Below are 27571 nucleotides of genomic sequence, written 5' to 3'. Positions count from 1 at the left end.
ACAGGCACGGTCACCTCGACCAAAACAAAAAGGGAGAAATGTTAAAAACTGAGGCATAGTGGCCCATACATTACCTCTCTGAAAAAACTGAAAGAGAATATCTTAAAACATCGAGTCTTAAGCACCACTGGTACAAGAGGGCCCCAATCCTAGTTCCCCCATCTAATTGTGCTGAGCATTGCTGGGTCAACTGCAGTAAGAGCAGCAGCTCTTGTAAAAAGTCACTCTAATGTCAGCCACTTGTCAGCCCTAGTTACCCAGAACCTCAAGAACCTTCAATATCAAATTTCACATTTAAAAGAGGCACTTGATACCTTAGCCGAGGTAGTCCTCTAGAACCAACGGGGACTGGACTTATTATTCCTCAAACAAGAAGGCCTCTGTTTAGCTTTAGCAGAAACTTGTTGCTTTTATGCTAACCACTTGGCATCATTAAAGAAAGCTTAAACTTAGTCTGGAAACGATTTAAAAAATGAGAAAAGGCTCGGTCGCCACCAAAAAATTGGCATGAAAGTTTAATCGGTCCCCGTAGCTTACAACCCTTATCACTGCCCTTTCGGGCCCCTTACTCCTCCTATTGTTGCTGTTAACCTACAGCCCACTCATTATCAATCGTTTAGTTCAATTTATCCGAGAAAAAGTGCAAACTGTTAAGCTCTTAATCCTGAACACCCCATACCAAAGCTTGCCTATGCAGGACACTGGAGAGTACTCAAATTCAAGGGTTTGAATCTCCCCAAAAGAGAAGTAGGGAATGTGGAGAAGTAGGAGCCTGTGACCACCCCCACCCGAGAGGAAAATTCCACAGCCCCCTAACCGCATATATCTCGCTTCTGTAACAAGCTTGCTCGACTGTAAAACCTTATCTCAAGGCCTCCTGTACTCAGACCCTTATAAATAACAAAAACTCCCCAACCGTTTATCTCTCCTGATAGAATTCCCAGCACTTGATTAACCGCAAACACCTGCTTCTGTACGTGCTTGCTTGCTGAGCTATTGCCCCCCTGCCCTGAACCTAAAGACCCATATTATATAAGCAACACCCCCCCCCCACCCCCCGCCGTGACTGGAGGCTGCTCTCCCCTCTGTGTAGGAGGAGGCAGTCACCGCAGGGCTAATAAAGCTCTCAATTGGAACTTTATTCAGAGTCTGAGTCTGGTCGATATCCCTGGTCTATAACAGAAAGAGCAAAGGCGCGGGGCCAGCGCGCCCTTATCCTCTTTGGCTGCCGCCCTCGTTTCCCGCGGCCCGCCCAGGAGGCTGACCAAGGAAGCACTTCCATGCCTCCCCGCCCAAAGTGCAGGGCCCCGGGGGGAAGCCCGGGAGGAGCCCTGCCGCCCCGATGCCCGCTCGCGGCCCAGCCGCGCCCTCAAGGCCCAGCTGCCACCAGGCGCCCGAGCAACCCCTGTGGCGGCATTCCTAAGGGAGGCCGTCAAGGCGGGCCACTATCCAGCACGCCCTGACCCACGGGAGCATGCGCAGTCCCCGCCACTCCTCCTCCCACCCAGAGAGCGGCCTTCCAGCCAATCAGGGAGCCCCAGAGCCGGTCTCCCGCCCACCCGCGGAGATTGGGGGCGAGGCGGTCAACATTAGCCAATGAGAAGAGACTTCCGACCTTCGGGCACTCCTGGTGGAAGAGAGGCGGGCCGGGAGGGGGCTTCTCCGGCAGGATGGAGGCAAGCGGCTTCCCCCGGGCCGGAGCGGCGGCCGGCACCGCGGTGAAGCCCATCTTCAGCCGGGACCTGAGGGAGGCCAAGCGGAGGGTGCGGGAGCTCTACCGCGCCTGGTACCGGGAGGTGCCGACCACTGGTGAGCGGCAGCGGCGCGCGCGGGACCCCTTTTCCCACAGGCCAGGCCAGAATTGGAAAGCCCTAGCTCGAGCTGCCGCCCTCCCGCTGCCCTTTGCCCTTCCTCACCCCCTCTGCACGGGATATTCAGTGGCAGCAGGTGCCACTGCCAGGTCGCCTTGGCCTGCAGTGCCAAGACCCTCCTCCGCAAAGCCCCGCAGAGTCCTGCTCCAGCCTCCGGCAAGGTCCCTATGCCCTCAAAGCAGTCCCTGTGCTGCTGGCTTGCGTGGCAGCTCTGGCTTTTCCTGAGCCCCTTGGATCCGGGCACCTCCCGCTGTCTTCCCGCCCCCCAGCCCAGCACCCAGCACAGCTGATATGTGGTGGGTGTGGCAACGCAAGCCAGGGCCAAGGCAAGGGGAAGGGAAGGCTGGAGCCCCGCAAGGTGCGCCCTCTGCCCAGGGGCTGGCAGTGGAGCGGGAGTGTGGGAACCCGGGGAAGGGGGAAGCAGCTGCCGCATTGCTCTGGCACACCGAGGAGCGTTCAGGAACGCTGAGAGCCAGTACTGAAGGCCACACAGCCCCAGGCTCCTGGCTGCTGGGTGCCAGAGGCGATTAGACAGCTCTTGGAGAGGTCTGGTCCACGTTCTCTTGGGGAAGGGGGTGCAGCACCCTCAAACCTTCAAGCTGTTGAACACTCGAGCAGGGCAAATGGTAAGCTTGCCTCCCAACCCGGGGTCGGTGAGGGGGCCTGCGTTGGAGCCGCAGGTGTGCTGAGGGGAACCAGAGCCTGGAAGCCTCAACTCCAGGCTGGAGGTGACACAGCGAGAGTCAGAGACCAGGTCAGCCGGGACCGAGGCACCCAGGACCAGCAGCGAGGGTGCAAGGGTTTGGGGTGTGCCTGTGTGTTGGTGAGTGAGCTTGTTGGGTGTGCATGATGTGCACTGGGGGCCAGGTGGAGGCCCTCCAGGGCTCTGCTGACCGTGACCAGCTCCCTGAGGCTCTGACGAGGGTGGCTGACACACCTTGGTGGTGAAGTCCACTCCAGAGGAGCAGGTGAGGGTGGGCAGGGCAAGAGCGTGTGCTGAGGGCGAGCTTGTGGACACATCAGCGGGTGCAGGGTCAAGTCAGCCCGACCCCCCTAACAGCCCGCGGAGCACTAGGGCCTGGGGGAGGGCTTCTCCTTCCAGGTCTCCCGCTCTTACCCAACCTGGGTAGGTGCTTGGGTAAGAAGAGCAATGACCTTGGGCTCCCCACCCCTGACACGGATTGGCTCTCTCTCTGTTAAAATCTTGGCTCCAAACAGGTTGTCCTGAGGGCGAGGGTCAGGTCCTGGCCCCTTATTAAAGGCCAGGGCCCAGGCTGTGGAAGCCTTGTTTGTGTGCTGGGAGTTACTGGTCTGATCCCAGGTACCTGGTGTGACCCGGCGTCCCAGGTGTGGACGGGTCCGCCCAAGGTGGGTCTCTAAACGCTCGCCTGCTCCCCTGCTCAGAACTGACAGTGAGGCAGCCATGGGACTGCTGACCGGGGAGGCACTGGCGCCCCTGGCCGTGGCCGTGGCCATCTTCCTGCTCCTGGTGGACCTGATGCACCGGCGCGCACGCTGGGCTCCTCGCTACCCACCAGGCCCCATGCCGCTGCCCGGCCTGGGCAACCTCCTGCAGGTGGACTTCCAGAACAGGCTATACTGCTTCGACAAGGTGAGGGGGAGGGCACGCCAGGGGACAGAGGGGTTCTGGGCACCCTTCCTAGTGCAGACAGGAGGTGGTGGGTGAAGCACAGGCTGGACAAGAAGCCAGGTGAGAAAAGGAAGCGGGCTGGAGGTGTCCTCAGGGAAGGGAATTCGCTGAGAAAGCAAAGTGAGGGGAGGGCAAAGTCCGGGGGAGGGTGTGACCTGGCCACGGGTTTGGGATCCAGTTGACCACACAAAGGTTATGAAAGACTCGGCAGTCCTCTCTTGACCACCAAAGAAGGCGGGAGAGTCCTCTCCATTTAAATCAGGAAATCCTGATGGAGAGGGGACAGTGACGGCTATGTGGCCCATGGCCTCGCTGCTCTCGTCCCTGAGCCGCTTCCTTCATCAGTACCCTGAGGCCCTAGCTCAGGTCTACTGACATTTTGGTGATCCTCATGGAGCCCCATCTGGATGGTGGGATCCAAGGTGAGGTGCTAGTCCCTGGGAGGGTGACCCGAGCCCAGGAGCCAGATGTCCTGAGGGTCCGCAAGGCTGGCGCGCTGAGTCGGGGGCCAGCAGCCTGCCTGGTCCCTGGCCCATTGGAGCCTCGCCCTGGGCCTGCAGCTGCGGCGCCGCTTCGGGGACGTGTTTGGCCTGCAGCTGGCCTGGACGCCCATGGTCGTGATCAGCGGGCTGGCGGCCGTGCGCGAGGCGCTGCTGCAGCGGGGCGAGGACACCGCGGACCGGCCGCCCTTTCCCGTCTTAGAGCACCTGGGCTTTGGGCCCCGGGCACAAGGTGAGCACTGGCGGAGGCAGAGTCCGCGTGCAAGCCGTAGCCAGGCAGAAGTGACCGGTGACACGGCAAGGGGCGTAGGACAAGGGCCACGCAGGCGGGGAGATGCAGCTGGAGCGCACAGCGGGTCCTGCAGGGACTGGGTGGAGTGGGCCCTGGGAGGGCTTGTCTGTGGGGGTGTGGGTGATGGTCAAGATGGGCAGAGTTGGGGTCTCCCAGAGCAAGAAGCAGCATTCAGTGGGGTGGGGCTGAAGGGTGCAGCAGGACGCCCACATGCCGGCCCCGCCCCCAGGCGTCATCTTCGCAAACTACGGACCCGCGTGGCGGGAGCAGCGGCGCTTCTCCATGTCCACCATGCGTGACTTCGGCCTGGGCAAAAAGTCGCTGGAGCAGTGGGTGACCGAGGAGGCGTCCTACCTGTGCGCCGCCTTCGCCGACCATGCGGGTGAGTGCCGGGCAGAGGGGCGCGGGCGGACGCGGGGCGACCCCCTGACCCGCACCCTGCACCCCCAGGACGCCCCTTTAGTCCCAACACCCTCCTGAACCAAGCGGTGAGCAACGTGATCGCCTCACTCACCCATGGGCGCCGCTTCCAGTACGGCGACGCCACCATCCTCAAGCTCATGTCGCTAATGGAGGCCACGCTGAAGGAGATCTCAGGCTTTGTCCGAGAGGTGCGCGGGTGGGGGGTGGAGGGGCTGCTGGGTCTGGCCTCCCATGGAGGGGGCTTTGTGCAGGGGGTGGGGCAAGGGCCCCCAGGGGAGGCAGAGCTGGAGGCGGGACAGGGAGGGGCCAGGACCCCCGGTGTCCGGAGCTGGGCCCAGCCAGGGCGGGCACTGAGCGCAGGGAGCACCCAGGGCCTGGCGCTGCCCCACACAGGTGCTGAACGTGGTCCCGGGGCTCCTGCGCATCCCCGGGGTGGCGGGCAAGGCCTTCCCCTCGCAGAAGGCCTTCTTGGACCTGATGGATGAGATGGTCACTGAGCACAGAGAGACCTGGGACCCCACCCAGCCACCCCGAGACCTGACCGACGCCTACCTGGCCGAGGTGGAGAAGGTAAAGGCCCTGCAATGGCGTGGGGGTGAGGGCCCAGCGAGGCTGAGACGGGGTCCGGGGCTCCCAGGCTGAGCGGTACGGGTGGGGCCGACTGGGGCACCCTCCCCCAGCCCCCGAGCCGACTCTCTGCGCCCCAGGCGAAAGGGAACCCCCAGAGCAGCTTCACTGCCGCGAACCTGCGCCTGGTGGTGGGTGACCTGTTCTCGGCGGGCATGGTGACCACCTCGACCACGCTGGACTGGGCCCTCCTGCTCATGGTCCTGCACCCGGACGTGCAGCGTGAGCCTGGCCTGGGGCCTGGGGATGAGGGGGTGGACAGGGACAGGCTGGGGCACCTGAGCTTGGACACCAGGGACACTGCCCAGAGCTGGGCGGGGGCTCCTGTCGCAGCGGCCCCTCCTCCTCCACGCGGGCACGGCCCCCAGCACAGGGGTTGCCCGCTGCGGGCCGGGCAGGATCGGCGCCCAGCCCCCTGGGCTCTGGCCCACTGTGGGCGCTTGTCTGTCCAGGTCGCATCCAGAAGGAGATCGACGAGGTGGTCGGGCCGGGCCGGCAGCCAGAGATGAAAGACCAGGCGCTCATGCCATTCACCAACGCTGTGGTCCACGAGGTGCAGCGCTACGGGGACATCATCCCCCTGGGCGTGCCACACATGACCTCCCGCGACACCGAGGTCCAGGGCTTCCTCATCCCCAAGGTAGGGCTTGGCCACCCGCCCCTGCCTGGCCCGAGGATGGGGTTCGGGGAAGCTTCTTGGGCCCAGCGGGTCTCGAATGGGTGTGGGTGTGCGCCAGGCGGATGGTGCGTGTGCAGTGGCAGCGGGTGCGGCATTCCCTGCCCTGCAGGTGTCCCCACACACCTGGCATCTCCTGTACAGGGGACGACACTCGTCCTCAACCTGTCGTCGGTGCTGAAGGACGAGACGGTCTGGGAGAAGCCCCGTCACTTCCACCCGGAACACTTCCTAGACGCCCAGGGCCGCTTCGTGAAACAGGAAGCCTTCCTGCCTTTCTCAGCAGGTAGGTGCCCGTGGGGTGCTGGGACCCTGCCCTGTTCCCAAGGGTGTCTGGGGCGGGTAAGCCTCACTGAGTGCCCCCGCACCCACCCACAGGCCGCCGCGCATGCCTCGGGGAGCCCCTGGCCCGCATGGAGCTCTTCCTCTTCTTCACCTGCCTCCTGCAGCGCTTCAGCTTCTCGGTGCCCGCGGGGCAGCCCCCACCCAGCGCCCACGGCAACTACGCAGTCCTGGTGACCCCAACTCCCTACCAGCTCTGTGCCGTGCCCCGCTAGAGAGGGGCTGAACCCACCCCACCCGGGACCCTGAGCCTCAATAAAGTTGTCGGCGGCTCCCATCTGGCTCTTCGTCCCCACCCAGGCTCCCTGTCTGGGTCCTGCCTGTGCCCAGGGCCAGCCCTGCCCCCTGCTCAAGTATTTGTTGCATTTCTAGATGATTCCATTGACAGATGAGTATACCAAGGCTCAAAGGTGCCTGGCTGCCCTTCCCTCTTCCCATGTCACCCATTGAGACCCCATGTTGCCTGCCTGGGTTGGTGACAAGGTCGATGCAGAGGTCCTGGCTCCTGGAATGTCAGGGAGGGGGTGAACATGAATGGGCTGCTGAGAGGATGGGCGCAGTCCCTGGCTGGGCTGGGCAATTGCACCTGTGGTCCCCAACAAGGACTGAGACACAGCGATTTACTAGAAGGACTTTTACAGAGCTAGGAAAGCAGTGATGCTCATGCCTCGTGGCTGACGTGGTGTCACTATGTACACTCTGGCGTTTTGTCCTCACGGCCTGAGCGCAGCTAGCACCCATGCTTTGTCCCCACAGTTGTTGGGTCTCCCATATTCATGGAGTTAGACGAGTGCTAGGCCCGCCCCAGTGTGATTCCTCTGGAGAGGGCGAAGGCCTCCCATGGCCATGCTGTACAGACAGGCTTCTTTCCCGGGGGAAATGCAGAGCGCCTGAGCTGCTTCCTGCTGCAATCCCCTCAGAAGCCATCCTGTGTAATACCTCCTGTCTCCCGGGACTCGTGGGCTGCTGCTGTGTTTTGTCCTGAAGAACCAGGGCCCTTTCTCAACATTCAGTCCCGAGGCTCTAGGACCCAGTGGTCCTCGAAAACCCCTTCCAAGTGGTAGCCTTTGCAGGGTCCAGAACCCCAAAAATAAGAGTCAAAAGACAGTGGCTCATTGCTGCAGTTCCATGCAGCCTTCAGAGGTCGGTCGAGCTCATCAAATTGTGAGACCAAAACGATGCCTCACGGGTTTGCAGGCTTCCATTCGACCTCGTCAGGGTCCAGAGCAGGAGGGAACTTGGCAAACGTGGCTTCGTCCTCTGGGGCATCTGGTGTAACTGCTGAGAGACAGTGTTACTCTCTTACTCGGAACCTCTCAAGGCTCCAGTGTGACATGGGGCTGCCCTCGCGTCACCCATGTACTCATTCCGTTACCCGCGGCCACTAGTTCTCTCTTGTTTGCCGTGGATTTTTATCTACACCTCCCAGCTTTGGAACGAGTGTTAGGTTTGGCCACTGTGCAGGTTCCAGTGGGACAGCATGCCCTGACCTCGGCCTCGCATGCTCCTGTTCGTCCAGCATAGGCTCACACAGGCACGGATCAGAGGGCTCGCCACCACGAGGCAGGACAGCAGCTTTCACTGTCAACCCGGATTTCAAATGGGGCAAAGGCACAGTCCACCCCGTCAGTCCGTTAGGAGTTCTTCCACGAAGGCTTAAGGTTCTCGTTAAGTTTCCTGTCTAGACCGCGATGTCAGGTAGGAGGAAAGAAGGAGGAGGTGATGGGGGACAATTGTGAGCCTCCTTCCCGGATCCTCCAGAGAAGCGGAGGCACCCGTCGAGTGGGGACCTCCCCTCGGCCTGCTCGTATTGAGTGTGAGCACAGACTCAGCAGAGCGTCCAGCCAGCCCTTCCTGCCTTGGTCCCTCCTGCTTTAGACAACACATTCTTCCTTGTCCATTGCATTCCTCTTTCAGACCGCCTCTACCCTGAAGATGATATGGAACAAAATCTGACCATTGGATGCGCTAGCGCTTCACCACTGTTGAGTGCTACAGGCTGTGAAGTGTGTTCTCTGTCTGAAGAGATGCAGCTCAGTGGTCCAAAGCGGTATAAACTAAAGACAAGTTTATTCTCTCACAGCTCTGGAGACGAGACGTCTCAAGGTACCGGCAGGGCTGCGTTCCTTGCAGTCTTGAGCAAAGACTCCGCCCCACGTTTCTCTCCTGTCCTCTGGTGGTCGGAGGTCATTCTGGGTGTTTCTTGGCTTATGGACACATCATTCTTGTCTTGGCCTCCATCACCACATGCTGTTCTCTTTCCCAGTCTGTGTCCAAATTTCCCTCAGGACACCGGTCATTGGGATCAGGGCTCTCTGGACCAGTATGACCTCATCTTAACTCGATTCTACCTCCATATAAGGTCATCTTCACAGGCACTGGGGTTCAGGTCTCGGCCATATCTTTTGGGGGGCACTGTCCAACTTATGACAAGTGTCTTCTCCTCTAGTCATCTTACAGCCCTTTCAGCCTTTGCACCCACCAGCAGGTTTGCAAAACCCCACTCAGAGGAAATGATTGTCCTGTCAGGACCCATTTAGAGCTTTCTACAGCTTCCAGCATCATCTGATGTGGAACACTTTCCAGCTGTGTGCCAGGTTTTTCCTCCAGCCAGCTACATTCTGTCTTTTCTGCTGGCAGAAGCACAGTTCCTGGTGGTGTTTTCGGCCTCATCCGTGTCCACTTCATCCATCCCATTTCTTAACAGCCACTTAGACTCATCCTGTCTGAATGAGTTGCTTGACTGTTTTGTTTTTCCCTTTTGTCTTATCAGTCACTAAAAATTCCTTATCATCTCTAAGTCCCATAAGAGGAAGCTAAGATAAAAATATGAGAAGGCAAAAAAATAATTCCAATAAACCTTCTAGAGTATTGCTTGATTTGACATCACTAAGGACACATGGGTGCCCATCCAAAAGGGGCTCCTGTAATCATGGCACTTACCACTCCTGGGTAAGGGGAATATTAAGTGGATGGATATGCCAGTTACCAAAGCCAACCCAGCACAGCTTGAATTGCACCATGAGCAAACTTTCCAGCAACTTTTATCCAGTCCACTAGGCCAACTTCCCTTCAGGTGTAACCTCGTTTAGGCGGGGGTTCAGTGGTGAGCTCTGGGTCCTGCCTCAACCCAAACATCTTGCATTCTGCAGCATTCAATACGGGGACACTGCCCTCAAGCTGATCAGCCTCTCAGTTCATTTTAGTAGATGTTCTTCAGGAACTGCTGCCAGTTCCCAAAATGGAACAGTGCATTACCCCTGTGCTCCTTGGTGTCAGGGGTTTCTTGGTTTTTGTTGCCACTCGCATCCTTTGTGGTGGCCAGAGGTCATAGAGGCACTGCCTGTTGTCCTACCATCGTTTTCCCCTTTACTGACTCTGAGGCGAGTGGCCGTGGCTCGGACCAACTGAAACTCAAGCTTGGTGCATCATCGGGATCTATCTGAGCACTATTTTATCTTGGTTTTTATGAAAAAATAACCGAGGTGTTGTAGCTAGCTTGTTTCTTTTTATTTTGCATGTCCTTCCATATCCAGTGAGCCAGCTCCTCAGGAATGGGGTCTGGTCTTTCTAAATTCCAGTGGTAGCTTTGACTCTAGTAACTGATCGCCGCGCAGCTGTTGCTTTACCCTGAGCAGCGTGGTAGCCGTCCAGGAGTCAGAGGTCCACCAACCCCCCCCTTCCCATCCTTTTCCCAAACCATGCTCTGCTGTGTTTCAGCGAGTCAGCCTCATTCTAGTGCAGGGGTCCCTAAGGGACCTGTGGGCTTGAATTGAAAGAAAATTTGAAAAAACATGGATTGATTGGCTGGTGGGATGGCAGATGAAGACCCCACATTTGAGGATGAAAATGAAGAAATTGGGGGTGCAGACACTGGACAGGATAAAAGAGGCTTTTTCTAAAGAATTACCGTGGATGATGTGTAGATTTGGGGATGACTGGAACCCTTATACTGAGTCAGTGGATAATTCTGAAGACCTTGTCATAGAGTTCATCACAAATGACTCACAAGGCCATGCCAGTTGGAAGACAAGGTCCAGTACATGTTGAAGATACCGTCGTTTGCTTCTAAAGGACCCAAGGAAGTTTGCTAGGGTTAAAGACTTACTCTGAATCAAGAATAATTGAAATGAGCTAGAAAAGCATATGACAAAGCCAATATGGGTCTTGATACTTTTTGTGCTTCCTGAAGCTTCCTTATCCTCTGGGGCAGCTGTATATAGTAACTGCTTTTTTCCTAGAGTAAGGTCCTGATTTCTAATCATGAAAATGAAAGTTGGGGAGACACAGTTTTCAACCTTTATTTTGATGTCTTTAATTTTAGACTGCTTGAATCTTTGTCTACCTTTATATTGCCATACTTGAAGTACTTACTGGATTTTAATGAGCATATGTAAGTTTTTTTTTTTTTAATTTTTTTATTTTTTTATTGACTTTGTAATAATATTACATTAAAAATATATATGTGAGGTCCCATTCAACCCCACCCCCCCACCCCCCCTCTCCCCCCCCCCCAACAACACTCGTTCCCATCATCATGACACATCCATTGGATTTGGTAAGTACATCTTTGGGCCCCTCTGCACCTCATATACATTGGTTCACATCATGGCCCATACTCTCCTCTATTCCATCAAGTGGGCCCTGTGAGGATTTCCAATGTCCGGTGATTACCTCTGAAGCACCATCCAGGGCAGCTCCATGTCCCGAAGACGCCTCCACCTCTCATCTCTTCCTGCCTTTCCCCATACCCTTTGTCCATTATGTCCACTTTTCCCAATCCAATGCCACCTCTTCTATGTGGACATTGGATTGGTTGTGTCCATTGCACCTCTATGTCAAGAGGAGGGTCAGATTCCACCTGGATGCTGGATGCAATCCTCCCATTTTCAGTTGTAATCACTCTAGGCTCCATGGTGTGGTGGTTGTCCTTCTTCAACTCCATCTTAGCTGAGTGTGGTAAGTCCAATAGATCAGATTGTAGGTGCTGGAGTCTGTTGAGGCTCAGGACCTGGCTATCACATTGTCAGTCCAGAGATTCAAATCCCCTAAATATATCTTAAACCCCAACATTAACTGCACCTCCAGCACATTAGCATGAAAGTCTTATGAAGGGAGATCCCATCTGAGTCCAGATTCATCACACATAAACACCATTTCCAAAGAGGGGCCATCTGCCCTGGTAGTTAACCCCATCGGCCATGACCATAACTCCCATGGGTCTCTTTAGCCCTCAAAGGAACCAATATCTGGGGGTTGTATCTGCTTTATCTGTCTCTCTGACTCTGCTCAGTTGTGCAGAGCATATGTAAGTTAAAGTACCTTGCAGTTCATGAAATTCCTTCTGACCTTTGACTATCAGGATGCAGTAGTATTTGCATGGTAGGTGTCTTTTCTGCCACTGCAGGCCATATTGTAGCATTTTAATGTGTGACACCTAGATGGCATCTTTGATCCTGTGATAGCTGGAACATGTGTTTTATGTTTTCTCAAGTTTCTAGACAAAACTGGTCTGTGACATTATTAGGAAATCTAATGACGATATAGGAAAGTACAGTATTTTTAAGGAATACTGAAGTGTCTTAAATTATCATTTGTTTTGATTTCCTTCAGATAGCCAGAGGGGTTTATTGAGAATCTGAGTTTCAAGTGAACGCCTCAGTGTTGGTTAGGCTTTTTTGATTTAAAACCTTTGGGGCTTAAACATTGTCTGTTCAAAAACTAATTTTCCCAGGTCAGATTAAAGCTTCTAAAAATAAATGCTTTAAGAAGCATGAATGGCATTGCATGAAAAGCCGCTGGCAGGATAAGCTTTGGGGTAGTGCTTATTAATGTGTTTGTTAGTTCTTGCTCATTGTGGAGACGTGTGCTTGACTGAAAGCATGCGTGGCCATGGAAACCACCTGCAGTTCAGGCTATACAGGGTGTGTGTGTGTTTAGCTACCTTGTATTAACTTATTGTTGCACTTAGCTTAAAGTAAGGTTTGAAATTGCATTTAAAGGGACCACTGAATGTTACTACCTGTGAAACTGAATGTTTTGTGTGCTGCTTATTCACGTTATCTATGAATCAGTATTTGGGAAAATCCACATCCTCAGGCACCATCCATTCCTTGGTCCAGAATCTGCTGAGCTTCTGCCGTGGGCCACGCATCACGCTGGGGGAGAGGAGGCAAGGACACAGCCGGCCCGTGAGGCGCTCACCTCTAAACAGGCACCTTCTGGGCAGCGGATGTGTCTCAAGCGTTGGCTCCCGTCTACCATATGGGAGGTCCAGGGTTCCATGCCCAGGGTCCCCTGGTGAAGGCAAGCTGCCCGTGTGGTGAGCTGCCTACGTGGAGTGCTGGCCTGCACAGAGTACTGTCCCACGCAGGAGTGCTGGCCCAGGCGGAGAGCTGGCACATCAAGATGATGCAGCAAAAAGAGACACAGAGGAGAGATAAAAAGAGATGCAGCAGAGTAGGGACCTGGGGTGGTGCAAGAGAATGATCGCCTCTCTCCCACTCAAAAAGGTCCCAGGATTGATTCCCAGAGCCACCTAATGAGAATACAAGCAGACACAGAAGAACACATGGCAAATGGACAGAGAGCAGACAACAAGGTGAGGGTGGGGGGTCGTGATAAATAAATCTTAAAATATCAAACAATCGATAAATAGGGACCTTCTGATTCAGGGCATTTCCTCCCATCCTCGGGTTACTATGAAAGTAAATAGTGATTACAAATGTGTGGATGGTTACAGCTAAGGAGAGATGTCTTCAGAATTTCAAGGAATATCTGTAACATATTGGGCAGGCATGAGTAGACAGAAGAAAGGGCCTTGATTAAGCTATAGTTCAGTGTAAGAAGAAAAATGCCATTTAGGGAATAAATGAAAGGGCCCACCGTCCAACAGCTTAGGGCCAGGTTAGAGGAACAGGCACGCCGGGGGCGGGAGCAGGGGACAAGGTAAATCCTCCAGGCACCTTCTGAGTTTTGCCAGACCAGATGTCAAATATCACCCAAAGTGTGACACTTCTATACCCGGTGCAGCTGGTGTCCTAAGGCAGGGAGGACACCACAACTGGAGCCTCAGGACAGCAGCCTCAGTTTCCAGGGAATGGGAATTGTTCCCCAGGCAACTTTAGGCTGCCACAACTAACAGGAAAACTAGCCTTTTTGGCAGAGCTGTGACACCACAGCTGCCTCTGCCGATAGCTCCTGCACAGACAGCTGAACGTCTGGTCTAAAGTAGATGTAGAAGAAGACTTGCACTTTCAGCCAACATGGAGAACCAAAGCCTGGAGACACCCTCCCACCTTCAACAACCCAAACACTGGACAAAACATAGGAGATAACAGTCTCAAGACACTGGACCTCAGACAGTGACTGATGAGGTCAGCCCTGCACGGCCCTGCTCACCGCCCGGAGAAGGTTCAAGCACCTGCAGCGGGATGAACCCAGGTAGAGCCGACAGTCTCCATGAAGGAAGAAGACACAGCTCAGGGGACCACGGCAGTGGAGCTGGCAGGGCAGAGCCCTGGAGAGGAGAGAAGTGCTCAGCACACTCTGGAGAACTGCCTACGGGCCTCCCGCTATCTAGCATGTGTGAGTGATGAAGCACCCTGGGCCCGGCAAAGCAGGGCCGGATGAGTAAAGCAGCCAGTGGCCAATGCGCACAGGGAACCAGGAATAGTGCCTGTCCCCAGCAGCCGGAGGGGGACATCCGTATTTCAAAGTATTAAGAAGGGCCCCACCTCAGAAATAGGGGAAATCACCCCTAGTCCAAATGCTGGTCTGGCCCAGCAGCAAAATTTAAAAAGCAAGACACAAGGGGCGTGGCTGTAGCTCAAGTGGTTGAGCACCTGCTTCCCATGTGTGAGGCCTCGTGTTCAATCTCCAGTAGCTCCTAAAAATATGTATAAGTCAATAAATAAAGCTGTTTCCAAGAAACACCCTAGAACCAATTTCAATAATCTTTTTTTAAAATTTTAAATATAAACTAAAAGTTTATGGGAATCCATTGACTTGTTTTTTCAAAGATTTTTAAAATTTATTTCTCTCCTGATCACCCCCCCTCTGTCCCACTGCTTGCACTCTGTGTCCATTCGCTGTGTGTTCCTCTGTGTCGACTTCTATTCTTGTCAGAAGTACTGGGAATCTCTGTCTCCTTTGTTGCGTCATCTTGCTGCGTCAGCTCTCTGTGTCTGCGGTGCCACTCCTAGGCAGGCTGTGCTTTTTTTTTGTGCTGTGCCTCTCCTTGCAGGGCGGGCTCCTTGTGTGTGGGCCTCTACTACACAGGGGACACCACAGTGTGGCATGGCCGTCCTTGCACGCATCAGTGCCACATGGCCAGCTCACCACACAGGTCGGGAGGCCCAGGGTTATATGGTAGACAGATGCTCTATCAGTTCAGCCAAATCTGCTTCCCAACATTTTATTTCTTTTAAGATATATACATCTCAGTAACATTCTTAAGAACACAAAAATATCCAGCACCCAACAAGATAACATTTATTTCTGTCATTCAATCAAAACCTGCCACGCATGTGAACAAGCAGCAAAGCACCACCCACCTGAAGAGTCAAATCAAGCTTGAAAAGCAAAGTGGGAGGACTCATGCTCCCAGATTACAAATCTTGCTACAATGCTGCAATAATTAAAATAGTGTGGTACTGGCATACGGATGAGCATATTTATAGACCAATGGTGAAGAACTGAGTCCAGAAATAAACCCACATTTATGGTCAATTGATGTTGTTTTTTTAAGATTTATTTATTTCTCTCCCCTTCTCCCCCCACCCCGGTTGTCTGTTCTCTGTGTCTATTTACTGCGACTTCTTCTTTGTCCCCTTCTGTTGTTGTCAACGGCACGGGAATCTGTGTTTCTTTTTTGTTGCGTCATCTCGTTGTGTCAGCTCTCCATGTGTGCAGAATCATTTATTGGCAGGATGCACTTTCTTTCACGCTGGGTGGCTCTCCTTCCGGGGCGCACTCCTTGCGTGTGGGGCTTCCCTACGCGGGGGACACCCCTGTGTGGCACGGCACTCCTTGCACGCATCAGCACTGCGTATGGGCCAGCTCCACACGGGTCAAGGAGGCCCAGGGTTTGAACCGTGACCTCCCATATGGTAGATGGACGCCCTAACCACTGGGCCAAGTCCACAGCCCTAATTGATTTTTTAAAAGCAATTTCATTGAGATACATTCACATACTGTACAATCCACCCAAAGTGCACAATTGTAGCAGTTTGATATAGTTATGAATTCCAAAAATAGATATTGGATTGTGTTTATAATCTAGTCTATTACAGGGCAAGGTTGAGTTATGATTAGGGCTTTGGGCCACATCATTAGGGCACAGATATAAAAGGCATGGCGAAGGACAAAGATGGAGCTTTTGATGTGAGGTTTTTTGACGTTGAAGTTTTGATGTTGGAGTTTGATGCTGAAGCATTAGGCTGGAGCCCCGGGAAGTAAGCTCACAGAGGAAAGTGAAGCCAGCCCCAGGAGGGGAAGAACCCTGAGCCCAGGAAGAAGCAAGCCCTGGGAAGGAAGGAACCTTGAACCCAGAGAGAAGCAAGACCCTGGAAGGGAGGAAGCCAGGAAGCCTGAACCCTCGCAGCACAGCCGTCTTGCTCCAACATGTGAAAACAGAGTTTGGTGAGGGAAGTAACTTATGCTTTATGGCCTGGTATCTGTAGGTTCCTACCCCAGGTAAATACCCTTTATAAAAACCAACCCATTTCTGATATTTTGCATCAGCACTCCTTTGGCTGACTAACACAACCATCAATGGCTGGTATAATCATTACCCTAAAAAGGAAACCTAGCTCCATCCCATGGCTCCATCCCTCTATCCTTCCCCAGCCCTCTATAACCACTCATCTAACTCCCTCTTTATAAATTGACTTGTATTTAGATTTTCTGTAACTGGAATCATACAATATGTAGTACTTTGTGTTGGTTTCCTTCTCACTTTGCACATGCCTCATAATATCTTGTACCATTAACAAACATTTTTTCAGCTTCAAAGAAGAAATCTTAGATATGCAATATTTCCCATATTGCTATTTCACATGAGGTTTTATCTGCTATACAGCCTCTGCTACATTTTCTTAGCTTTCCTTCTCGTAAAACCCATGCCTTAGACTTGCCCTTTCTGTTTTCCTTTTTGTTGAGGCGTCAGGAGCACGTGCATGTGCGTCTACAGGTTCACCACCCTCCCTGCCCAGGCCGGGGCGTCGTATTTTTTGGAGGGGGACCCTCTGCCTCCTTCAGGTCCCCAGGAGACCCTGGAAAGGCCCCTCCTCATGTGGGGACCTTGAGAGCCCACCCTTTGCTCAGGAGCACACAGGTGGGCGCAGGGTCACTGTGGGCGCGGATCGCAGGCCCCAGGCCGGTGGGGAGGGAGGAGCTGCAGGGAGGAGGCGGGCGAGGGGTTCGGGGTGGGCAGCAAGGAGGAGCATTGGAAACTGGGAGGCTGGTGAGTACAAAACCTGCCAAGCTTGGGTCAACCAGGGCAGGTGGAGGATGAAGCACCTGCGGGGAGGGAGAGTGGAACTGAGCAAACTTTTCAAGCGCGGGGACACAGGACACGGGAGGTGCCAACGCAAACCCCAAGGACAGGAATCCTGCAGTGGAGTTGCCCCCAGGGGGGACCTCGCAGGCCAGCAGATGCCGAGGGCAATGGTCGGCCTCGCCCGGGAAAAACCCCCCTCCTGATGGTGGTATCTCCCCTGCAGGTGGCTAGACTTCCCCTTTCAACCACTGCCGTGCCCATATGAGAGTTCTCCCAGTTACACTGCCCTGCGCTCACCTTTTACTCATTTCCAAAGATTTACAAACAACCTTTCTACCTATTCTGCACAGGTTAACCCTCAGCTTTCCATTCTTGAACCTCATTCTATTTTCTGATGACCTATTTTCTAGTCACTGACTCCATGAATTTAAACAATATGAAATATTTAAACATGAAAGCATGATCCTACCCTATTTGTCCTTTTGTGTCTGGCTTGCTTCACTCATACTAATGTCCTCCAGGTTCATCCATGTCATCATATGCTTAACAACATCATTTCTTTACAGCTGCATAATATTCCATCATGTGACTACACAGTTGATTTACCTGTTCCTCGGTTGATGGACACCTGGGTTGTTTCCAACTTTCGGCAATAATGAATAACACCACTATGAACATGGGTGTGCAGAAGTCTGTTCGTGTCACTGCTCTCAGTTCTGGGTATATTCCCAGTAGTGGTATTGCAGGGTGTAGCAGTTTGATATTACTGATGAATTCTAAAAAGAAATATTGGATTATGTTTGTAAACTGATCTTTTCCTCTGGGCATATTAGATTATGCTGGATGCAGAGGTTGACTTGATTAAGTAATCAGGCAAACCTATTGTGCCTGTAGGCCCCACACCTTGGTGGGTGAGGACTCACAGATAAAAGACATGGCAAAGGGTAGAGTTAAGGGTTCCTAAGGTTGGAGTTTTGATGTTGGAGTTTGATGCTGAAGCCTTAGGCTGGAGCCTTGGTAAGTAAGCTCACAGAAGAAGGAGAAGCAAGCCCCAGAAAGAACCCTGAGTCCAGGAAGAAGGAAGCCCTGGGAAGAGAGGAACCCTGAACCCAGAGAGAAGCAAGACCCTGGAAGGGAAGAACTCAGGAAGCCTGAACCCTCGCAGACGTCAGGAGCCATCTTGCTCCAACACGTGGAAATAGACTTTGATGAGGGAAGTAACCTATGCTTATGTCCTAGTATCAGTAAGCTTCCACCCCAAATAAATACCCTTTATAAAAGCCAGCAGATTTCTGGTATTTTGCCTTAGCACCCTTTTGGCTGACTAATACAGAATTTGGTACCAAGGAGAGGGGAAGTGCTTTTGCAATTACCGAAATGCTGCAATGGTTTTATAAATGGGTAAGGGGTATTTTTTGGAGGAATTGTGAGATGCTTCATTGAAAAGGCCTAGATCGCTTTGAAGAGACTGTTGATAGCAATATGGATGCTAAAGAGACTATTCATGATGCCGTGGAAGTAAATGATGGAAATATTCTTGGAAACTGGAGGAAAGGCGATCCGTGTGTTAAAGTTGCAGAGAACTTCCAAGATTAACTCCTGGTGTTTTAGGGAAGGCAGAATTTGAAAATGGTGAACCTGGGCATTTAGCTGAAGAAATTCCCAAAGTAAACCCAGAGAATGCGACTTGGCTTCTGCTTGTAGCTTATACCAAAATGCTAGACAAGAAAGATATGCTGGGCGGCGGACTTGGCCCAGTGGTTAGGGCATCTGTCTACCACATGGGAGGTCTGCAGTTCAAACCCCGGGCCTCCCTGATCCGTGTGGAGCTGGCCCATGCGCAGTGCTGATGTGCGCAAGGACTGCCCTGCCACGCAGGGGTGTCCCCCGCATAGGGGAGCCCCAGGCGCAAGGAGTGCGCCCCGTAAGGAGAGTCGCCCAGCATGAAAGAAAGTGCAGCCTGCCCAGGAATGGTGCCGCACACACGGAGAGCTGACAAAGCAAGATGACGCAACAAAAGAAACACAGATTCCTGAGCCACTGACAACAACAGAAGCGGACAAAGAAGACACAGCAAATAGACACAGAGAGCAAAGAATGGGGGTTGGAGGGGGAAGGGCAGAAGGGGAGAGAAATAAATAAATCTTAAAAAAAAAAAAAAGATATACTGAGAACTAAACTATTGGGAACAAATTAATTCTGGAAATTCCAAGCCTCTGGAAATCCAGCTCCCAGAAGAAAGTGCCCATTAGAGGACTTAACTAAACTTGAAACATGTAAATCAGGATTGAAAATGCAGTTATTTCGAAAGATGTGTGGCAAGTCTTACTGTCTGATGGCTTGGACCCCTGCTTCCTGCAGGCTAAACCAACAGACTTTTTGAGAGAACCGTATGAACAAAACCACTGTCAGCCTGGAATAAAAGGGACATGAAAAGGAGGGATTGAAGGGGAAATGACTTCAAGGGAAAACCATGGAAGCTGAGCTCTAGAATTACATCACCTTGGGCCAAGAGAAGAACCCTACCCATGTGCAGAGAGAGGGTGAGTTTGCCCCAGCAGTTGAAGAGGGTGGCTGCTCCTGTCCAATGTTCTGGGAGAGTGTTGGTGCCCCAGGATACAGAGAGGGTGGAGCACATTCCCTAAGGATTAGGGTGGTCAAGGTCGGCACCCCACAGGTCTGAGAGGAGTAGACCTGTCCCCCAAAGGTTAGGGAAGGCCAGGTGGTCAACTCATTGCTCTGAGAGGGTTGAGCCAGTGTGCCAAAGGTTAGGGGGAATGTTGTCTTCATGTCACTGTATGAGGGGGATTAAGGCTCTAACCCGAAGACTGGGTAAGGTGTGGCAATCACCCCAACAGTCTTGAAGGGAAAGGTCTGGAGCTTGGTCAACACCCAGATGATTGATAAGGGTGGAACCAAGAAAATGGCCATTGGGCAAGCCTGTGGAAAGGGTGGGTTCCCATAAGGCCCTGAGGAATAAGAATCATCTTCTTAAGAATGACTCTCAGACTTTGAAATCAAAGAGGATTCCCTGCAGGTCTACTGAACTGTAGAGAAACCGAGACACATGTTTCCCTCTCGATTTCTCTTTATTATAATAAAATGTTTATCCTTTGTCCATTTGTGTCTTCGAAGCAGATGAATTGTTTTGTAAGTTTCAGAGGTCTATAGCAGACAGGGCTTCACCCCAAGACAAAATATGTTTTTTTTAAATTCATTGTGATATGAGTTAGTACTTACATTGTAACTGCTTTAAGGTTTTTTTGAATATTGTAATGTCTTTTTGGAATACAGAGGGTGGAGTGTAGCAGATTGATATTACTGATAAATTCCAAAAAGAAATATTGGATTATATTTGAACACTGAACTTTTCCTCTGGGCATGTTAGATTACATTGGATTCATAAGTTTACTTGTTTAAGTAATCATGTAAACCTCTTCTGCCAGTAAGGCATTGAGTCCCCAACCTTGGGTGGGTGGAGACTCACAGATAAAAGGCATGGCAAAAGAGTTGAGTTTTTGATGTTGAAGTTTTGATGTTGGAATTTGATGCTGAAACTTTAAGCTGGAGCCCCAAGAAGTAAGCACACACAGGAAAGAGAAGCCAGCCCCACAAAGAGAGGAACCCTGAACCCAGAGAGAAGCAACACCCTGGAAGGGAGGAACCCAGGAAGACTGAATGCTCATAGATGTTGCCAGTCATCTTGCTCCAACATGTGAAAAGAGATTTTGGTGAGAGAAGGAACTTATGCTTTATGGTCTGGTCTCTTTAAGTTCCTACCCCAAATAAATACCCTTTATGAAAACCAACCAGTTTCTGGTATTTTGCATCAGTACCCCTTTGGCTGAATAATACGCAGGGTGATGTGGCAAATCTCTCTCTCCACATCCTCCAATGCTTGTAATTTTCTGACTTTTTAAAAGTGGCCATTTTAATAGGTATGAAATGATATCTCGTAGCTTTCATTTGCATTTCCCTAATCATTAGTGATGTGAACATTTTTCATGAGTTTTTTTGCCATTTGTGTTTCTTCGTTGAACAAATGTTTATTCAAGTTTTTTGCCCATTTTTAATTGGGTCATTGTCTTTTTATTGTTGAGTTGTAACATTTCTTTATATATCATAGATATCAATCCCTTACCAGATATGTGATTTCTGAATATTTTCTCCCATTGAGTTTGCTGCCTTTTCACCCCATTGACAAAGTCCTTTGAATGCAATGGTATAATTTTGAGGAGGTCTCACTTATCAGTTTTTTCTTTCGCTGCTCATGCTTTGGGTATAAGGTCCCAAAAACTACCACCTACCACAAGGACTTGTAGATGTTTCCTTACATTTTCTTCTAGTAGTTTTAGGGTCCTGGCTTGTATATTTAGGTCTCAGATCCATCTTGAGTTGATTCTTGTATAGGGAGTGAGATAGGGGCCCTCTTTTCTTCTTTTGGTTATGGATATCCAGTTCTCCCAGCACCATTTGTTGAAAAGGCTGTTTTGTCCTGGTAACATGACCTTGGTTGGTTTGTCAAAAACCAGTTGACCATAGAGATGAGGTTTCATTTCTGGTCTCTCAATCTATTCCACTGATCGATGTGTCTTCTCTTTATGACAATACCATGCTGTCTTGACTGCTGTAGCTTTGTAATGTATTTCAGGGTCAGGCAGTGAAAGTCCTCCCATATCCCTCTTTTTTAGAACACATTTTCCCTTCCAGATAAGTTTGGCAATTGCCTTTTCTATTTCTGTAAAGTAGAATTTTGTTAGAATTTTGATTGGTATTGCATTGAATCTGTAAATCAGTTTGGGTAGGATTGATATTCTCACGATATTTAGTCTTCTAATCCATGAACACAGATTGCCTTTCCATTTGTTTAGGCCTTCTTTGATTTCTTTTAGCAGTGTTTTGTAGTTTTTGGAATATAAGTCCTGTACTTCTTTGGTTAAATTGATTGCTAGGTTTTTGGGTCTTTTTGTTGCTATTGTAAATGAAATTTTCCCCTGATTTCCTCCTCAGATTTTTCAGCACTAGTACACAGAAAGACTGAGTTTTGAGTGTTAATCTTGTATCTTGCCACTTTGCTGAATTCATTTATTAGCTCTAATAGCTTTATCATAGACAGTTCAGAATTTTCTAAATATAGGATCATGTTATCTGGAGATAGTAACAGTTTTACTTCCTCTTTCCTATTTGCATGTATTTTTTTTCTCCCTCTCTCTCTAATTGCTCCAGCTTGAACTTCCAGCACAATGCTGAATAACAGTGATGACAGTGGGCATCCTTGTCTTGTTCTTGATTTTAGAGGGAAAGCTTTCAACTTTCCCCATTGAGTATGATGTTGTCTGGATTTGTTTGTTTGTTTTTCATATATGCCCTTTATCATAGTGAGGACTTTTCCTTCTCTTCCTCCCTTTTGAAGTATTTTTATCAAGAAAGGATTCTAGATTTTGTCAAATGCCTTTTTGCATCAATCAAGATGACAGTGGGGAAACGGATGTGGCTCAAGTGATAGAGCTTCTGCCTACCACACGGGAGGACCCAGGTTTGATCCCTGGCGCATCCTGGTGCAAAAAGAAGAAGAGAAAGCATGTATGGTGAGCCAGTGGCTGTACGAGTAACCACATGTAGAGCCAGCACCCTATGCAAGTGAGTCACACAGCAAGATGATGACGCATCAAAAGAGAGACAAGGGGAGAGTCAAGGTGAAGCACAACGGAAACCAGAAACTGAGGTGGCACAATTGACAGGGAATCTCTTCCCCATCAGAAGTCTCCAGAGATCGAATCCCAGTGAATCCTAGAGGAGAGAAAATGAGAAGACAACACAGCAGCAAAAACAGCAGGGCAGAAGGAGGGTAAGGGGGTAAATAAATAAATAAATATTTTTAAGGTGCTAATGTGTTTTTTTTCCTTCAATTTGTTAATGTATATTACGTTAGTTGATTTTCTTAGTTAAACCACCCTTGCATCCCAGGAATAAATCCCATTTGGTTATGATGTTTAAGTCTTTCGATAGGCTGTTGGATTCAATTTGCAAGTGCTTTGTTGAGAATTTTTGCGTCTATGTTCATTAGAGAGATGGCTCTATACTTTTCTTTTCTTCTAGTATCATTATCTAACTTTGGTATTAAGATTGATGTTGGCTTCATAAAATGTGTTGGCTTCATACAATGTCTTCAGTTTTTTGGATGAGTTAAACAGGATTAGTGTTCATTCTCAAAATGCTTGGTAGAGTTCACCTGTGAAGCCATCTGATTCTGCACTTTTCTTTGTTGGGAGATTTTTGATGACTGATTCAGTCTCTTTAATGTGATTGGTTTGTTAAGTTCTTGTATTTCTTGTAGTGTAAGTACAGGTTGTTGGTGCATTTCTAGGAATTTGACTATCCCATCTAGAATTTTCTAGTTAGTTGGCATACAGTTTCTGTAATATCCTCTTTTTTATTTCTATGGGGTCAGTAGTAACTTCCCTCCTTTCATTTCTGATTGTATTTGGATCTTCTCTCTTTTTCCCTTTGTTAGTCTAGCTAAGGATTTGTCTATTTTATTGATCTTCTCAAAGAACCAGATTTTGGTTTTGTGGATTTTCTCTACTGCTTTTGTTCTCAATTTCATTTTTTCTGCTGTAATCTTAATTTCTTTCCTTCTGTTTGATTTGGAAATGGTTTGCTGTTCTTTTTCTAGTGTCTCCAGTAGTTCAGTTAGATCTTTTGAGTTAAGCTCTTTCTTCTTTTTTAATATACGCATTTAGAGCTATAAATTTCACTCTCAGCACTGTCTTTGATCTATCGCATAGTTGTTTTCTCCTTTTCATTTGTCTCAGTATATTTACTGATTTAACTTAAAATGTCTTCTTTGACCCACTAATTGTTTAGGAGTGTGTTGTTGACCCTCGACACATTTGCAAATCGTCCCCTTTCACATCTATTATTGATTTCCAGTCATTCCATTATGATCTGAGAAGATGCTTTGCATAATTTCAGTCTTTTATATTTATTGAGACCTGCTTATGACCTAATGTGGTCTATCCTAGAGAAAGACCATGGCATTTGAGAAGAATGTATAGTCCACTGATTTAGGATGCATGTTATGTGTTTGTCTGTTAGGTCTAACGTGTTTATCATATTGTTCAAGTTCTCTGTTACCTTGTTGATCTTCTGTCTAGTTGTTCTAGCTAATGATGTGAGTGGTGTGTTGAAGTCTCCAAATATTATAGTAGAGATATGTATTTCTCCCCTCAGTTTTCCCAGAGATTCTCTCATGTATTTTGGGGCACCCTGGTTTGGGGCATAGATATTTATGACTTTTATATCTTCCTGGAGGATTATCCCTTTTATTGATCTATACTGGCCCTTCTGTATCTCTTATAATTTTTGAAGTTAAAATCTATTTTGTCTGATATTAGTATAGCTACCTCTGCTCTTTTTTGGTAACTGTTTGCACAGAGTATCTTTTCCCAGCTTTTCACTTTCAGTTGGTTTCTATCCTTGGGCCTAAGGTGGGTCTCTTGTAGACAGCATATGGATGGCTCATGGTTTTGTTTTTTTTTTTATCCATTCTGTCAACCTATATCTTTTGATTGGGGGTTTAATCCATTCACATTCAATGATATTACTGTAAATACATTATTTCCTTCCACCATTTTATTCTTTGGTTTTCATATGTCTTATCTTTCCTCCATGTGTCTTCTTACTCTTCTGGTTATCCTTCCTGCTCTTTGGTCTCTACACTCCCCCCCAAGCGTCTCTCCTTTTTTTTTCTTTTGAGCTGCAAGGCTCTCTAATACTTACTGCAATGGCAGATTCTTTTTCACAAATTCTCTTACCTTGTATTTATTTGTAAATATTTTAAAGTCACCTTCATATTTGAAGGACAATTTTGCTGGACAAAGAATTCTAGGCTGGCTATTTTTCTCTTTCAGTCTCCTCATTGTATCATATCTCTGTCTTCTCACCTCCATGGTTTCTAAAGGGAAATCTGCACTCTTTTTTTTTTTTTTTTAATGATGGTATTAATCTACTTCTCCCAGAGCAGCTATGCAAGATGGATGACTGAGTTCCAAGGTAGAACGCCTTCCTGGGTAGAGGTAGAGAACTTTGACACCTCTTTCCCCAGAGGCAGTGTCCCTAGAGCACCAGCTGTGATCAGGAGTGAAACTCTGGGGAGCCTAATTTTTAGAAGACAACACATTATCTCAGGATCTGGCACTAACATGAGACTCCAGCAACAGCACATCCCCCCATAAAGCTCTGGCTGTCATCCAGGAACAGCAGCACAGAGTGGGGCTGCTCAGAAAGCTGGAGACAGATCCCAGCCAGGCAGCTCCCTCACACCACCAACGGAAAGCGGGAAAACAAACGTCTTCAGTCTGTCAAGGAGGTGCCCAGGACAGGTGCAGAAACTTCTCCACAGAACAGCTCTGTTCCTGAGCTGGGGTCAGCCTTCCCCACAGGGAATTATTCTCACAGGAGATAATAATTAATTGCAGCAGAGAGCAGCAGTGTCTCCACAGCCAGTAACTCCAGCCAGCAATCCACTCTGAAACCATTGGCTCCTCCAGTGATGCAACCACTAATGACACTGTTCTTCCAGTCTGATTTTCCCCATTATTCCCGCAGGGCAGCGCTGCTTGGAAGGTGCAGCTGTCCATGGACTTGTCAATCATCTTCTCTTCACTCTTAGCCAGACTCAGAATCCCGCCCAGGATACCAGGTTCCCGGAGCCAGGGCTGATGCTTGTCACCCTCCAGGTATTGCAGAAGAAGGCTATTCTGCAGTGGGGCTTTGGCGGAAGCCACCGCCTCTAGCGCTGAGGCCCCGAGGTTGGAGGAAAGCACTGACCTGACTGTAGCGCCCAAGCAATTCTCACATCGTTCTTGCACTAAGTCTTACTGGGCGTCCCTTGTGTCTGATGATTTGCTTCTCCCTTGCTGCTCTCAAGATTTTTCTTTATCATTGACATTTGACATTCTGAGTAGTGTGTGTCTTGGAGTAGGTCTATGTGGATTTATTCTGCTTGGAGTACACTGCACCTCTTAGGCATGTAAATTCATTTCTTTCCTGAGAGTAGGGAATTTTCAGCCATTACCTCTGAAATACTCCTTCTGCCCCTTTCCCCTTCTTTTCTCCTTCTGATAATCCTATGACATGTATTTTATTGCACTTCATGTTTTAATTCAGCCCTGTACAATTTTTTTCCATTAGTTTTTCTCTCTGTTCTCTCTTCAGTTTTAGCTGCTCTGTCTTCAGTATCATTTATTCCTTCCTCTGTTATTAGCAGACTGCTGTTTTATGTCTCTAATCTGTTTTTTTTTTTTATCTTGCCTATTCTATCATTCCCATGAGCTGTTACTTTTCTATTCAGGTTTTCAAATTCTTCCTTGTGCGCACTCAGTGTCTTCGTCTTCTTCTTCTTTTTTTTTTTTGGGGGGGGGGGAGATACTGGGAATTGAACCCAGGACCCAAGACTTCATACATGGTGTGCAAAAACACGACCACTAAGGTACATCACTTCTGCGATAATAGTTGTTTCTTTCATTTGTTTTTTGTTTGTTCATTTGTTTCTTTAGGAGGCACTAGGAACTGAACCAGAGACCTCTTGTGTGGGAGGCAGGTGCTCAACTGCTTGAGCCACACCCACTGCCTGCTCACTTCATTTGGGTTTTTTTTTGGCTCATCTGCTCATTTTTTCACTCATTGTCTGATAGTGGTTTTTTGCTCATTTTCGTTCATTGTTTTTGCTCAATGTCTGCTTGTTATTTGTTTGTCTTCTTTAGGAGGCACCAAGAATCAAACCTGGGACCTCCCACGTGGGAGGAGGGCACTCAGCTGCTTGAGTCACATCCGTTCCCTTGTTTGTTTTGTTTTTAGGAGGTACCGGGGATTGAACCCAGGACCTTGTACATGGGAAGGAGGCACTCAAACACTTGAGCTACATCTGCTCCTGTCAGAGTCTTCTTGATGTCCTTTATTTCTTTAGCCATACTGTTTTTCAACTCATTCATTTGATTTTGGAAATTTTTATGAATCTCATCGATTAGTTGTCTCAAATCCTGTCTCATCTGGAGCTTTAATACATTCCTTCATTGACCCACTTCTTCCATTTCCTTAGTATGGCTTGTAATTTTTTGCTGATGTCTAGGCAACTGATTATGATGGTGAGTTTGCAGTGATGCTCCATTTCTCTCTCTTTCCATAGGTATTTAGTAGTGGGAGTCATTGTTACTGCCATAGTTTGATTCTTGATTCAACCTGTTCTAGGGCTTTAGGATTATCCTTGTTAGTTGCTCACATCTGGGCCATGGACCCAGTGATGGGTTGCAGACCTGCTTCCAAGGGCATGGGGGAGGATGGCTGTAAAGGCCAGGTAAAAGCCTCTCACTTATTTAATTTCCTCACATGTATGTTCGCGGCGCAGCAGCAGGTGGTGCTCTCTGGCAGCCCTCTCAGTTCAAAGCCTGGTCAGAGTGTGTTTGCTGCAACATCACCTGGATCACTGTTAGAGAGGATCCTGCCTGGAGGCTCAGAGCCTTGTAATTCAAACTTTCTCAAAGGCTGTTCTCCAACCTTTGTGGGCAGCCCCTTCCCTCTCCCTGGGTAGGAAGAATCCCCCCCGTCTGTGTCCTCAACAACCAGGCTTGGTCAGGAGGGGACTGAGAGGGGCAGGACTCCTCAAGCCTGTGCCAGCCCCCAGGGCA

At 49.6% G+C, this 27571-nt stretch overlaps 1 protein-coding gene and 1 pseudogene across 7 annotated transcripts; both read left to right on the top strand.

Annotated features, from left to right (window-relative positions):
* Positions 1-1645: 1645 nt before the first annotated feature.
* On the top strand, positions 1646-6659 carry LOC101444904 (cytochrome P450 2D17-like). 7 transcript variants are annotated; one of them, XM_071219076.1, is made up of 11 exons: positions 1646-1809; positions 2001-2167; positions 3276-3483; positions 4083-4254; positions 4544-4696; positions 4765-4925; positions 5131-5307; positions 5418-5586; positions 5817-6004; positions 6185-6326; positions 6419-6659. In XM_071219076.1, the coding sequence occupies exons 3-11, from the start codon at positions 3295-3297 to the stop codon at positions 6595-6597; spliced, it is 1530 nt and encodes a 509-aa protein (XP_071075177.1). In that variant the 5' UTR covers positions 1646-1809; positions 2001-2167; positions 3276-3294; the 3' UTR covers positions 6598-6659. The 7 variants fall into 7 exon arrangements, with proteins under 7 accessions (XP_071075177.1, XP_071075178.1, XP_058164844.1 ...); XM_071219077.1 differs by lacking the exon at positions 2001-2167; XM_058308861.2 differs by lacking the exon at positions 2001-2167 and having other exon boundaries at positions 1649-1809; positions 5445-5586.
* LOC101443090 (cytochrome P450 2D17-like) overlaps positions 2846-27571 on the top strand; it is a 58427-nt pseudogene continuing 33701 nt past the window's right edge.

This window comes from Dasypus novemcinctus, chromosome 12 (assembly GCF_030445035.2).
Source record: "Dasypus novemcinctus isolate mDasNov1 chromosome 12, mDasNov1.1.hap2, whole genome shotgun sequence".
Classification (NCBI taxonomy): Eukaryota; Metazoa; Chordata; class Mammalia; order Cingulata; family Dasypodidae; genus Dasypus; species Dasypus novemcinctus.
Note: the sequence above shows the minus strand (reverse complement) of the source record. Positions and strands in the feature narration are given on the sequence as shown.

What these genes read in the sequence shown, in the direction of transcription:
- LOC101444904 (XM_071219077.1), top strand. Translation starts at nt 3,295, where the DNA reads ATGGGACTGCTGACCGGGGAGGCACTGGCGCCCCTGGCCGTGGCCGTG. An exon ending in TCTCAGGCTTTGTCCGAGAG is followed by an intron (nt 4,926 to 5,130) that starts GTGCGCGGGTGG and finishes TGCCCCACACAG; the next exon opens with GTGCTGAACGTGGTCCCGGG. An exon ending in ACCTGGCCGAGGTGGAGAAG is followed by an intron (nt 5,308 to 5,417) that starts GTAAAGGCCCTG and finishes ACCCTCCCCCAG; the next exon opens with CCCCCGAGCCGACTCTCTGC.